Genomic DNA, 15,082 nt, shown 5'->3' with positions numbered 1-15,082 from the left:
ACGTCTTGGACAACGTCCTTGAGCGCGAAAACGCACTTGCGATACCGCGACGATACCGTAGGCAGACGGAAAAATCGACTCTTTAAACGCGAAGATCGCGTTCGTTCCACGTGTCCAGTTCATAGCGCGGACGGTTTTCCATCGATAAACTTTTGCGGGAATCCAACATCGTGCATCGAATGGCATGTCTCGAAATTTACTTTGCAATGCTTAATTTAATTTTACAATGGAACGCGGAACTTTCTGCGTGTATGTATATATGTGAATACAATCGTTGACGTTTATATTTTATATATCTATAATTATACGTACAATTATATAATTAATACATATGAATAACAAATAAATACGATTAGATAATTATGCTCAACGAGACACATGTCTGTTTTACACAATAAAGGTCTCAACATGCTTGTTTTACTATTGTCAATATATATAGTTAATTTACAGTTCTTAGCAATTCCCCGATCAAAGTCTTTTGACATTTCAAACGGAAAGCCCTGATTATTCCAATTTATTCCAGGTTAACGGTCACACAACTGTTTTTTCTTTCTCTGTTATTCTCTTATGCAACCTCAATAGTATATCCGCGCTTAATGAAAGTGCTTGATATTTCTAAACAACGCTAGCAGTTTAATTATTTGCATCTGACATTATTAGAGGAAAATATATGCAAGTATTAATTCAATTTCGAAGAATCTCGACTAATAAATCCAGAGTTTATTTGAATAAAACTGAACGAATAAAAATATAACAAGTATATATATATATATATATATATATATATATATATATATATATATATATAGTCTTGATTATCGAATTAGTTTGAATTACTATTGATTTCTTATTAAAATTTTATAATAATCTGCTATCGATTGAAAGTGCGAATCTGAAACCATAGATGTGATATGAAACGATCTAATGAATATTATGTTACGCTAATGTTGCGTTTATTTTTCATTTATATTGTTAGAATAACAGCTACGACAAAAATATAAGAATAATATTTTAAAGAAAATATAAACGGCCGTTTGTTTATCGCGCGATAGCGCGTAGCATTTTCATCCTTCGCGCCGTAACATTTGATGCTCATATTTTAAAGCTGTCGGCACGAAAAAAGTCAACGATGTATTAATGAATAATTAATAATTCCGAATGAATAATATCGTGGCACGCGCGACAAGCGGCAAGACCAGACACGATTCTCTGTCACTGCCTTACACGTTCTTCGTTTGAAATAATGAATCGAAAGAAAAATAACACACGTGCGCACCGAGCCATCGCGAGTATATTCCACCGACCTTAAGGTCGACGGAATTCGCTGTGCGGAGAAATCCGAGAGCAGGACCGTGCCCGCGGGCGCGTGGGCCCGGGTGGGCAGGGCCCCGGGGTCAGGGATCACCGCGCGGTAGAAAAGTACCGGGAAAATGTTTCTGCCGCGAGAGATACTCTATCTCTCGTCTCATAATGCACAAGTGGGAGGCTGCACGCATACGCGTACGCGCTGAGAAAGAGAGAGAGAGAAAGAGAGAGAGAGAGAGAGAGAGAGAGAGAGAGAGTACAGACGCGCTCGTCGTCGTATGCACCGCGAGATGCGGACCTGCAATCTCCGTGAAAGAAGAGGACTCTTTTGTGTCCGCTCTTCTTCTCTCCTCTCGCTTTATTGGGCTTTGTTTTACTTCGCCTCCACCTCCGGAGAATGCGATTCGTTGCGCCACGGACGGCATGCGATCTTCGACACAAGCGTGCACGCGCGCGCGCGCGCGCGAATATAATATGTCGTATAATGGAACGAGAGAGGGAGAAAGAGAGAAAGAGATTAAAAGGGAGAAGGTCGCTTAAACATTTTTTCGCTTTTTATCTCTTTCATTTCTAATCATGACGTTCAATAGCAATATTATAATTGTGTCGTTTTCAGGTGATCCCATGATAACATCCTCTCTAAAGGGTAAGTGACCATCGGCGATTATTTTTTTTTCTTATTTGCGTACCTTCCCTATCAAAGGATTCACAAAAGGATCCCCCGCTGCAAAGTGTATCCCCCCTGGCTAAAAACCAAGAACGACCAGTCGTTCCTTGTTGCATGCGTTTTATCAGTTGCATACATGTCCACGCTTCTTTCAATCTACTTGTGTAGATCGTAGAATTTTAATTAAATAGGAGAAGCAAAATAAATAAATATATATATATATATATATATATATATGTAGTCGATTTTTAAATCATTTTGACAACACGATAAAAATCAATTTTAATATTTCTATCTGATAAAACAATCATATACGAGATATTGAGCTATCATTTTTATTCTTTCACAAACGATATTTGTAAAAATTTGTAAGATCGTCTTTGCTCGATGAAAAGCGGCAAGCTTAAAAAATAGAAGGCATAATTGACGAGAACAAATAAAAAATTCGCGGCGGAGATCGAGCAGATATCTCCGGCAGAGCGGCGGATGCATCGATAAATTATTAACATGCAGGTAGGCAATGGAGTTGCATTGAATTGACGCGATATTTCGCGGGAAACACGAATAGGATGGGAGGGAAGCAACAGATAGATACGAAGCATGGCCCGGCCTTGTGACGCGTCACATCCTGTCAAGTCTTCATATTCACACACTCATGTTACGATAGTCATAGGGAGAAGAATTTCGCGCGTACATCCGAGTATCTTTAAAATCTTATTCATTCTTCATGTAATTTTCAAATTGCGTTTCAAGAAATAAAATTTTAGCGCGACAAGTGTAATGTGTGTCATTAAAAAAAATATTAGAGTCATTATTCACATTGGACATTCACGTAAAAAACTTTATATACAGAAAATTAGTACTATATTCAATTATAAAATTATAAAATTTTCATATAATATTTTTGATATATTGAATGTAACTAATAATGACACAGACGTAATTAGTATCTCTCCTATAAAAGTGCGTTTTTAACCAAGCATTAATAATTACAGATTATTTTATAATTATAGCTCTCGTTGCCATTTATGATTTAAACAACTTTTAATCGCGTCCTGCCAACACGTGTTCGAGTCATGGCAATGCGGAGTCGAGATGTAATCAATCGTAATTATTTGATACGTATACGTCTTCATTTCCCGTTTATTATCATAGTAGAAGTACCTCGTCAATTTCGATGATAATTTCTCTATTGTTATCCGACTGATTGGTTGGTGATGGAGCGTGTTGTGTGTTTGTGTTTTGAGATATCAACTAAAAGAATGTTTCGTATTTAAAATCCTTTTTTTAATAAAGTTTGTTATTATCTTAAAATAGCATCTAGTTCATTAATTACGATCTAAACTCGAAACGTATAATAATTGTCATTGACGTCGCGGTCTCATATTTTGCCGCCGGATATGTTGCTGAGATGTGGCTGTGCGTGTCACACGAAGAATAATCCCATGCGGTTGACGCTTGGACTCAGGTTTCGCGTGTCAAGGATCGACCAAAGACAAGCAATGATCTTGCTTTTTATTTTTTTATTATGATTCATGTCGAAAAGAAATGCAAAAGTTGTGACAAAGTATTACATCGATCCAAGCGTGATATTAATATTTATATTACGAAATTAATTAATGACAAATTAAAAAGCTCTTCATCTTAGAGAATAAAACATTTAAAAATTTAATATAATATTTTGAAATCTCACTACAAATACATGCAAAATCATTAAAAAAAGAAATCATAAAATTAAAGCGATAAAGCTGCTACTGTGTGGTATTCCCCTCACATTTTTAAATATAATATCTTTTAAGCAGTCAAAGAAATTTACGCGAGCACATTTATATTTAAATATACACAAGATGCAATTATAATAATTCTTAAAAAGAGTTCAGTTTACATATCTGTGAAAGATTACTAATATCGCGTGTTGATACATCGCCTGGCAGTCATGCTTTTCCTGGCGACTTTCCTTTCGCAATAATTACAGTCAAATTCTGGACCCGGATTTGCATTTAATAATAGACTTTAATGAAACACGTGTGTCAGTGACAGGTAAATCCGTGGAAATAACGCGATGCTTCAGCTTGGCTCAACTCGGCGGAAAAGCACGATGCACAATACACCGCCGTACAAACACAGATTTATGTGCGTGAATGATCATGTTGCTCTTCTAGAATTACCAAGATGCTTTCCCCTCGACTATTTTATCTGATAATTTGCGATTATTGAGCATCGATTACTCCCGAATAATCTGTCGCATAATAAATCGTACAAAATAAGCTGAATCTTTAATGGAAATGAATGAAATATAGATTATATGATTTCTTGAAATAAAATAAGTACATTCTTATACGTGATTCGAAAATATTTTTATATAGTTTTTTTCGGAAATACAAAAATTTCACACATATATTGATAAAAGGATTGATTCGTTTTGCATTTTCGATCCTCGATCAATAAGTTTAAGACTTTTTTAAACTAGAGAAACTAGAGAAACTCGTTCTTTTTTTTATCAATTTCTCTTGCAAGATTTTATTAATTTCAAAATATTGTACAATTATATTTAAATACGTAATTAATTGGCATATATATATATATATATATATAGCTTTCATTCACGTGATCGAAACTCTTTCGTATTTTTTTTTAAAGATTTTGTTATTCAAATTATTTAAAACATTGTGACTCTACGCCGTATTGTGTCCGTAATCGAAACAATTTACCTTTATCTCGAAAATTCATAAATAGAAAAGAAACAATAAGTTTAATATTTATATTCTTACTTAACGTTAATTAATTATGTATGCTTAATAACTGTCAAAGTCTACTGTGTCAATAGATTATCCGCATGTGTCCCGTATGCTTTGCTAATCACAATTGTTTCCAGCAAATTATGTATATCGAATATGTCGAATATATCACGCGACTGCGGAAGTCGATCTATTTCGGCGTCTAGGATCTTACACCCTTTTGATCTAACGACTTCGAGTTTGGCGCAATTAACAGCTGACAAGCAGATGTTAGCGGCATCGCGAAACGTTTATGTCAAAAAGATTATAAAAGCTGTACGTATATTTCAACTGCGCTTTCTGAAGCGATGACGACGTGCTGAAAGCACGTGCCCAGAGATTAACAAATAAAATGATAAATGTGTATGTATGTGTGTGATAAGCCGTTTAAATAATCAAGAGCGTTGCTTAAACACATCATATGCGTCTCAACAAAATTGATAGGGATAATTTAATCAAATTTTATTTGGAATAGATATCACGCTAATTAATCACTCAAAAGAAACTGATATCAGAAAGAAACGAATCTTCTCTTCTTCTTACTCGCGCATGAAAATCAAATTGCAAAAAGACGATGTACTCGAAATCGCTATTTTTTTTTATACGTTCACATAGATACGGAAGAACCCGAGATACTTGTATGTTTTTTCGGCACGAATAAATACGTATAACGATTTTCAAATGATATCTTTCAGAAAAAAATAAATAATATACTTTCTTTGGAATTTCAAATCTTTTTATTCGGTCTCGGCAAGAAACACGCGAGAAATGGTTCAAGCGAATGGGAATCGATCGCGGAAGTTTTCGTGAGATGCACAGATATGTTTGTACTTAAGAATATATGTATGTATGTACATGTCGGGCGCCACGCCGGGTCCGCCGTATCAACTACACTCGCGGTACCGGCAATCAATCCGAACGATAATGAATACGTGCTGGTCCCCACGTACACGTGCGACTGACGGCCGAGAGTATGCGTGGTAAGTGTCGAACGGATGCGAAATTATTGCCAGGATCCTATTCGAGTCCCTGTCACGTACGTGTTGCATCCGCGTGTGCGAAAGGTCGCGAACGAAAGTACCGCAAACGGTATTTACCGAAAGGTAATAATTAATAAACGCGCTGCCGCTTCCAGGTTCATGATTCGCGAGCTTCTCGATTCTTGTTCTTCGCGAATCAACCGGCGAAAATCTCGATCCCGTTGGAACGCCGCTTCTTATATGCCCATGATCTTATCTAATCGATATTCTGTTTTACATATATGCATATACTTTGTGCAAATTAGATGGTATCGAGGCAAAAAATAGTGGTAAAAAAAAAGAAAATTCTTTCATTATCAATGCATATATTCCAACGCGATATAAATAATGATGTCTGTATGATCGAACATGATTATATAATGCGATCGTTAGAAAAAAAGGTCTTTGAGATAGACATCCTTTTTTTGCTTTATTTTATAAATAAATAAATACATTTACTTTAAAGGTATTTTTGCAAAATGAAGACTTTTCAAGTAGGAAAAAAAGACTGTCGCACGCCTGATTAGCAAAATATATGTGACTTTATAGATTGCACCGATAGTAATGCGACGTTGCTCTATAATTACTTGCCGTTAAGAGAAAGAGATAAAATGTTAATTGTTGCTAGATTCTATCGTTACTGGGTAAATAATGTGGAATTTTTTTAACCTTCTGTATAAAGAATATTTCTATTTTGATTCGAAAATAATAGTTGAATTAATCGATTAAGGAATAAATTCGAAGGGAACACATACCGATTCCGTTTTTCACGATTAAAATATTAGCCGAAAAACGAAAAAGGCATTCTCTCGAAAAAAGGCAGCAATCAAGAAGGTAGGCCCACGTTCGATTCTGTAACGACGAGAAGGAGGAGGAAGTGCCTAGGAGAAAGTAAGCCGCCGAAAGTTTCGTTTTCACGTCTGGCCCGGTCCTAAAGCGACCGGTTCTGATTCGATCACGGACCGCTGTTTCAACGAGATTGCGAAATTTGCGATTATCTCGAAATTGGAAATCGAGATCGGAAATCCTTGATTAACATTCACGATCTCAACGTCTTAAATATCCGACAATTTGTTTTGATATAAGCAGAATCGCGAAAAAATAATTTTTAACTAAGACAAAGCGCGCGAATTGTGAAATACTGGATATCATATTCCGATAAATCAATCCACCATCTGCCCTCATCCTTCTCCTAATACGAATGAGAAATGCGAGTGAAAGGGTCCAGGATCAACAGGTTGCTCGTTTAAGTTCCCGAACGACCTTTAGTCAGAAAGCTGTGGCATCTTTGCTCGCATTAAGATCTCTCGAATCCGATAGAATGTTGAGTTTATTTCACGCGCACAAAATAATGAAAAAGACTTTTCAAATGGAACAAGTGGAGAAAATAATTACATGCAATCAATTTAACAATCAATTATTTGATGGAAAATAATTGCAATTCGATAAAAGTACAAATTTGGTTCGCAATCAATCAACTTTTAAATCGCAACTGCATTAAATTGTCGTTTAAAATTTTTAATAACATTTATATTATCTTTCAAGCATCTAAAAATCTAAGTATTAAAAATATATCAATTTAATAATAATAAATGACAGTTTAATAATAAAGAAAGATGTGATAAAAAAAAAAAAAAAAGCCAGACAAATATCTGACGAATCTTTTCAAATGAAAGAACGATAGAAGGAGAAGCAAAACGTGAAAGGAAGGAATGAGAAAGAACTAAAAACGAGGTAAGAGACAAAAAAAGAAGTTACGGCGAGCGAAGAGGAGAAAGGAATCCTTCCGTGACTCGCGAGAGTCCGCAGGTCTCTCGTGGTTTCCGCGTTCGTACAACAGGCATCGCGTCTACCAGACCGGTTTTGGTGATTCAGAGCCTCGTGCCTTCACTACGTAACTTATGTGGAGCCCTCCCGCACTCTCTTTTTTTCTCTCCTCATAGCTTACGATGAAAAAGGAATAATTGCGATCGGCATGATATAAACATCAACTGATATAAACATAACTTTAAACAAGCATATATTAAAAGAATGTCGGAATTATCATTATTTAGACGTTTCAAAAAATTCTACGTTTCTCTTGCGAAAAAGAATTTTTAAGCAATATTAAAAGAATCGTTTTAAAGAATTGGCAAATATTTCTGAATAAAACTATTTTGTAACATCACCTGATGAAATTTCGTACAATGTAGATAAATATGTCGTACTTAAGCATGTATATATGTATAAAAAATTCATGAGAACATATTTTTCATTTCACCGTTTTCTTTTTTCGGTTCGCTTTATCGACACCTATATTTTTTCTTCTCTCAAATTTATCTTTATTTATCATCTTTCACCGAAGCAACTTAACTACGACTAACTTCCGCGTTCGTCGAAGGTAGAACAGAGACAGCGAGATTTTTTTTGGATCCTGTCCACGGATGCCGGGCCCTGATGACCCTGACCTAAAGCGAGACACGCTTTCGCGGATTATAATGGCCGCCATGAAATATTTTTATTTTCGCTCGCAACATTAAAGAATATTAACACGCGATTGCTTTTTAATGAAATTGAAAGAATTCCCTCCCGATTTCATCACTAAATGAATTTTGAAGATAAATTATAAATGCAAATATAAAACTGACTTTGTTGCATCAAACAAGACAAGTATACATATAAGTAAATTAACTGTAGCAGCTATTTTATAGTGTTCTTAAGCTAGTCTTGTAATTAATTAAAATAATGTTAAAATGGAACGTAATAATATAAAATGATAGATGTATAATTTGGAAATTGATAAATTATTTTATTTGTAAGCGGCAATTAAATGTCTGAAAACAAACAGTTGGCGGAAAGTAAATCGCTCGTTCTCATTCTGTATGAAGTGACATACTTTCTGTAACATATTTCAATTGGTCGATTTGTGAAATTAACGATACCCAAGCGTGCATGCTTCGCTAAGTAAAATCGAAAGTGGCGAAATGCCCTAGGCGAGACAAGGAGATGGCGTTTCAATTTATAAAGAGAAGTATTTACTTGGAAAGGAAAATAAATACACAGTTTTTCTTCCCCTCCTCCTTGCACTCTCAGCAGTTCTACACGATATAGACGAGGATGACGTCAAAGACGTTTAAAAAGACAATATCGGTACATAAATATTTGCTTATCGTTGAATAATCGCATGTTTCGAGACACGAATGTTCTCGCGGCTTTCCAAGCAATGTCTGAGCTTGGAAACTTTAGAACGAAGATTGAAGAAACAATACTGAAAAAAGCAGTACGCCGACCTACATATTTAAAAACGATCGGAGCGTGATAATTAAATCCGTCAAAGATCGAGTCGGAGCGTAGCAACAGAATCGAGAGTAAAAGCTCCGGTGTTGTTCTTCAGCGTCCGCAAACCCGGAGCTAGGCATATTGCGATAGAGTGAGAGAGAAAAAGGAAGAGAAAAAGAAACGAGTAAAATAAGTAGAGACGGAAGGAAAGCCACAAACGTGAAGTGAAAAAGTGCGGCGCGATCAGCCGAAGCGCAGCAGGCAAGCAGGCAAGCAGGCATATAGATAGACAAGAGGACGGTGGCGTTCTCCAAACGAGAAGAGAAGGAAGACTAGACCTGGATCCTAGAGGCTGGACGGAACAGGGACGTCGATAGAGCTTGGCTCTCGTAGGCGAAGAGAGACGAGAGACGCCGTCGTTGACAAAGCGGAGAAGAGGAAGAGACCGCAGCCGCAGCAACGCGCACGGCGGTGCGCTTTTGCACGATGAGTGGGGTCAGGTTTCAGATGTGTAGTGGGAGGTGGGGGCGGGAAAAAGCGGATGTTGGGGCGGTGGAAAGCGAGACGGAGCGTCGAGTACGACAAAGAGAAAAGGAGTCTCTCCAGCGGCGAAACGGCGTGGCGCTTGCGACTCCAGTGTCTTTCCGGACGCCACACGTTCGAGACACGCACGCGAGTTTCCCTCTCCCTTTCTCTCCCCGTCTCTCTTTTTCTCTAGCCTTCTCCTCTCTCTCTCTCTCTCTCTCTCTCTCTCTCTCTCTCTCTCTCTCTCTCTTTCTCCCTCCTTGTACGCGATCCTCTCTCTTACCCTCTCTCTCTCTCCCTCTCTCTCTGACTTCTCGTCCGAACGCCCGTGTCTCTCTATCTTCCTCGCTACGTCTTTCCTCGTGCTGTCTCTCTGCGCTCACCTCCAGGACGACGTCGAAGCACGTCGTGCCCTGCCTCCTCTCGCCGGGTATGGAGCGGGACCAATAGGAGCGCCGCTTCCGGCAACGACGACGCTCCAATCGGCACACGGCGCCGACGGATAGACGCTGACGAGCGGCGATTTTGACAGTCGACACTGTGCTACTCTCGGCGCTCGCGGTTTAATCGGCGCACTGGGACTTGCTAGTACACTCCTGTGACTCGATTCGACTCGAGTCTGGGATTCGGGAATCGGGGCAGTGCCCTTCGGAGCGCTGAGTCCTTTCGATCGTTATCTCACGAGCTCGCGCAAGTGTTTTCTATATCCATTGGAAATATTGGATTTTTTCCGTGAACCACGATCTCGTTTTATTTTTTTCGGACTACTGGTGAGTGCAATAAGAAAGGTTTCTTCGCGCGTCGATTCTCTTGGCGGGAACGGCGAGAAGATCGATCTACGATCACGTGATCGAAGAGACGAAGCGATTTGTTTCGAAAATTCGTGAGGATCATTTAATTGAGCAGACGCAAAACGATCAATCGTTCGGAAGCCGAAATTCGTAAAATAGATTTGACAAATATTCTCACTTTCGATGTTTAGAAATAAATCGTGGGTTTGCCGCGATTCAACGCGCCGTTTCTAAAGTCGAACCGAGCCTCGGTGAACAATCAGTCCACAATCAGAGATCAATTAAATTCTTTGATTAAAAAAAAAAAAAAAAAAAAAAAAAAAAAAAATTTTCGCCTTGTGAATAATCTCCTAGCAGCGGAGCGTCCGTTCGCTCCGATACGAGTGAAAGGAATCTCGCGGAAGACTTGGTCGTTATCCGCGCTGGACATTGTGAGCGCGGAGGGGGGAGGGGGGGAAAGGGGTACCGCGAGAGTAATTAGATGCGCGCGTGAGGTAATCGGATGAGCTGCGCGATGGAGTATCAGCAATTGGCGCCACCGCCGGTACCAGCTGGGGTGCTGCACACCCAGGCGCACCATCCTCCCCAACCTCAGCATCAGCAGCAGCCGGTGCAGCCGCCGCAGCATCCGCACATCGTGGTCGCGCCGGCTCATCAACAGCAGTCCCAACAACCACCACCGCCACCCTTGCCGCCGACCTCGCACGGTCACCAGGTACACCCGCCGCTGCCGCCCATCCACGACGACAGCACCAGTTCCAGGTGGTCCCAGTATCAACACTTGTGGAGGCAGCACCATGTTTACATGAACGGTAGGCATACAGCTAACACGACACGGAATTAGACAGATACGGCACTGTCTCCGAGAAACAAGAGCTTTAAGCTAAATCGATGGATAAAAATCTGTCGGTAATCAGTGTAACTTTTATATGTGTATATTCATCATCTATCGAGATAGACTTTATATTTTGCTAACCGTACGAATGGAAGTTAAACGTGGATTTTCTAGCTAACGAGTATAAATCAAACTGTATAGTATACTGCACGTAAAGCTTGGAAAAGTTAGCTATACAACTAGTGACCGTAAAGAGGGAGAAGTCGTCGTTCAGTAGAGAAACGCCCACCTGTTGCTTACATTAGCCAGCCTACATTCGATCTGCAACTACTGCAGCACGTTAACTATACTCGACTATATGTTTATTAAACATTATACACATATACAATGCGCGTTTATTTATTCGAGATAAAAAAATTTACGTTATAAAAGAATACGTTTAAATAATAATAATATAGATGACAAAAATAGATTTTTCGACTTTCAAGGTTTACATTTCTTTAAAAAAAAAAAATTGCATGTGTGGGCGCGTATGTGTGTGTGAATGGTTGATCGAAAGAATAAAATTGTATATAAGATATAATAAATATACATAATTGATTTAACATCTTTTTTTTAAACAGTGGTTGTTCAAAACATGATGCAACAAAGTTTACTTGTTATCGACGTACGATTGTCATTGAAAAATATCTCTAACCTGCGTCATTTATCGCGAAACATATCTGTTAACTAGGCGGGTCGAGTTAATCGAACATGGAGCGTGAATGAATCATCCGTCTCCATGTATGTAGACGTGTGAATTCACCTATGCACCTATCCTAGTTACGGCGGATTCGACTCAAGGCTCTTTGCATTTGCATCCTCCCACGTCCTCAGCTTGTTTCGCTTCTGCTCGCGTTCGCGCTCTTTTTCTCTCCCTCGTCCATTCATCATCTCCTTTTGTTGCGCGAGTAGAGAATTTCCGTGGAAAAAACTATTATTGTATCATTTATTTGCGTATGTTCTTAAGCCATACTGAATTAAAACGAAAAAACCGTGTTCTATTCTCTATTCTTAGTCTCTTTCCTTACCATATATGTGTGTGTATATACTTTATTCTCTATTTATTTCTATATACCTATTATATTTTAAATAGCGAGCGTAACAAATTTACTTGCACGAACAAATTAAATATTTATTCACGGCGCGAAAAGATAAAAATAGCAAACTACTTGTCGTTTATATGCTTTTTAGTATCGTTTAGTATCGTGAATATTTCAGAAAACACTCGTTACTACTACAAACGCGTTTCTATCAATTTCAAATATCTTCTCGGTAATTCGTAGTTTCTTATACGGCTAATCAAATTTTGTCAGAAACGTTGGCAAAAGTTGTTAAAAAGTGTATCTTCCATGAGATGAAAGCAAGACTAAATGAATGAAAGTAACATTTCACTTCGTTAAATTGCGAGTCCGCGCTTTGATCAAGAATTTCCTGGATAAATTCTCATCGTAATTTCGCATTATCGAACACAGGCGCATATCGAGCATGATGTTTCGCAAGACAGACATGGAATATTAATGATACGAGGAAATTTTACGATACTGCGACAGATGCGACAAGTCTCTTCATACTTTCTTTTTTATCGATTTAATTCACGTTCTCTTTCCTCTGTCACATATAGAATAATTACTGTATGAAGACATATGCCGTCAGTCATTAATATATGACAGTTGTAGAACAATTAAATTTTAATGACAAGACAAAAAATGATAAATTTACATAATCAGATGTTTTAGCTAAATAAATTTAGATAAAAATAAATTTTTCTAACACGAATTAATAATTCAAAATATAAAATGCAAAATACAAAATGTAAAATTAAATTCAATGTGTAAAGAGAGAGAGAGAGAGAGAGAGAGAGAGAGAGAGAGAGAGAGAGAGAGAGAGAGAGAGAGAGAGAGAGAGAGAGAGAAAGAAAGAGAGAGAGAGAGAGAGAGAGAGAGAGAGAGAGAGAGAGAGAGAGAGAGCCGATTTATAGATTATTATTCTAAAATTTGCGTCAATTTATATTTACGAATTAAAGAACGAGACAGCTCTTGATTCAACGACTATCGAAATGGCAATACTGTCGGTGTCCGCGAGTTGTATTGTCATCGAGTACAATAGATTAGAATCGTGTTTTAGGACGGACAATACAAGGGATTGGTCAGCCTAGCCTCTCTTAGTCCTAAAGCATCACGTTAGTATTATCGTAAATCCGACAAACCCACTATATACTAATTTAAAGTTACGCTTTTCACACGTCTGCGATAATTTTATATACATATATCAAATCATGGTTAAATGCTATAATATATGTATAAAGTGTGTCGTGAGATAAGAGAAAGATATTTGAAAGCTCCATTAAAAAACTTGGAAAAAAAGATCTAATCGAGAGTGATTGCGCATTTTGTGCGAATTAGTAAAAGCTAAAAAAAAAATTGCAAAAAGTGCCCAGAGTTTGTAAAAGACGTGTTAAGTAATATAAGAATTAAATATATATTTTCAAATCTATAGAAACTTGGACGTTTCGAGTTACGAGTTCGTTATTATTATCGTTTATTGATCGTTTATATCTACGCACAAAGAACAAACTTTAACATTTGTTTCAGATGAATATTCAAATTGATATTAAAAATTATCAAGAATATAAAAGTTATTAAATCATGACGCAAAATCGACAATCTTGTCGATATTGAAGCGCATCTCCGGTTAACGAGATGGAGTTTAACTCGCTCGCCGACCTACGACCTCGGGATATCGTTGCCGACCTTGATAGTGTTACATTCCTGATCGAAATTAAGAATCGCGATAGTTGGAATTTTTTGTATATGAGAAAGAGATATATTTGTCATGTCGTTGAACGAGAAAAGTAGAGATACTCGTCGCGGAAAGATATTTTTGTGACTATATGTGTATATATATATATATGTATACATACACTATTTATATAATATAATTATAAGCAATCTAAGATGCGTAAATAAAAGTGCATACTCGCGTTTTCTTTAGACATAAAGTTGTGACCTTATGCACAAAGTCCGTTATACTTTTACAAGCATACGTATCGTCAAACGCGTGTTTTCCAATAAGACGAACGAAACTATAAAGCAATATCGTAAGTAACATAAATATACATGCACATGAGATGCTTTTTTTCAATATATATACCATCAAACAATAGTAAATACGCGCATGTTGCAAGTACATCTAGAGCACGAGTACGTTCACGCATTCTTTTAAAGAAGCCGATTCGCAAAATCCGATTTCGCTGGGCGACATCGCGATTGTAAGAGACGATTATTTGGATTTTAACACTCACCTCGATAGAGAAGCTTCGATGAATCTTTAATCTTTTAAAGGAAGTTGAGGAGATCCTGCAACAAACATTATGTATTAATTAGAACCTCCAATAATTGAAAGATGAATATATCGAGAGATAATTAGATACATAAAAATATATACGAGACATTAAGTTATTTATATTATCGACACATATATACAAGCACATGAAAGCTTTCTTCTTCAGTTCTTTTATTACGTAACCGCGAGTCGGCGATATAGCGAAAGTCAAGCGCATACTTGTTCTAACAATAACTGACTAATAGCTAACAACTGACGAATCGCTCTTATCTTCTTCCAGGTAAGTTTCATTTGCAAAGCGGTAAGTTAAGTCAGACTGTATGCTAAGTCGATGAAATTACGTCAGAATATATTTTATATGTTTACAAAAAAAAAAAAGAAAAAAAAAAAAAAAAACCCCTGGATGTTCAACTAACGTAATAATTTTTTTTATCGACAAGTAATTATTATTAATTGTTATTAATTATTAATTCTTAATTGTTAATCCTACCGCGAATAGATAGAGAACGACCTTCGATAAG

General features: G+C 37.4%; 1 protein-coding gene across 8 annotated transcripts in view; it reads left to right on the top strand.

Annotated features, from left to right (window-relative positions):
* LOC140674644 (thyrotroph embryonic factor) overlaps positions 1-15,082 on the top strand; it is a 65,013-nt gene that overhangs the window by 25,081 nt on the left and 24,850 nt on the right. For 4 of the 8 annotated variants that reach the window (XM_072908350.1, XM_072908349.1, XM_072908352.1 and 1 more), the window contains exon 2: positions 1,922-1,951. In XM_072908350.1, the coding sequence (XP_072764451.1) occupies positions 1,922-1,951 (30 nt within the window). Of the gene's footprint in view, positions 1-1,921; positions 1,952-9,586; positions 11,155-15,082 lie in introns of those variants that run through there. The other 4 variants (XM_072908345.1, XM_072908344.1, XM_072908347.1 and 1 more) reach the window with 4 other exon arrangements.

The sequence above is a fragment of the Anoplolepis gracilipes genome, chromosome 16 (assembly GCF_047496725.1).
Source record: "Anoplolepis gracilipes chromosome 16, ASM4749672v1, whole genome shotgun sequence".
NCBI classification, from domain to species: domain Eukaryota; kingdom Metazoa; phylum Arthropoda; class Insecta; order Hymenoptera; family Formicidae; genus Anoplolepis; species Anoplolepis gracilipes.
The sequence above is the reverse complement of the archived record's forward strand: the minus strand, read 5'-3'. Positions and strand labels throughout refer to the sequence as shown.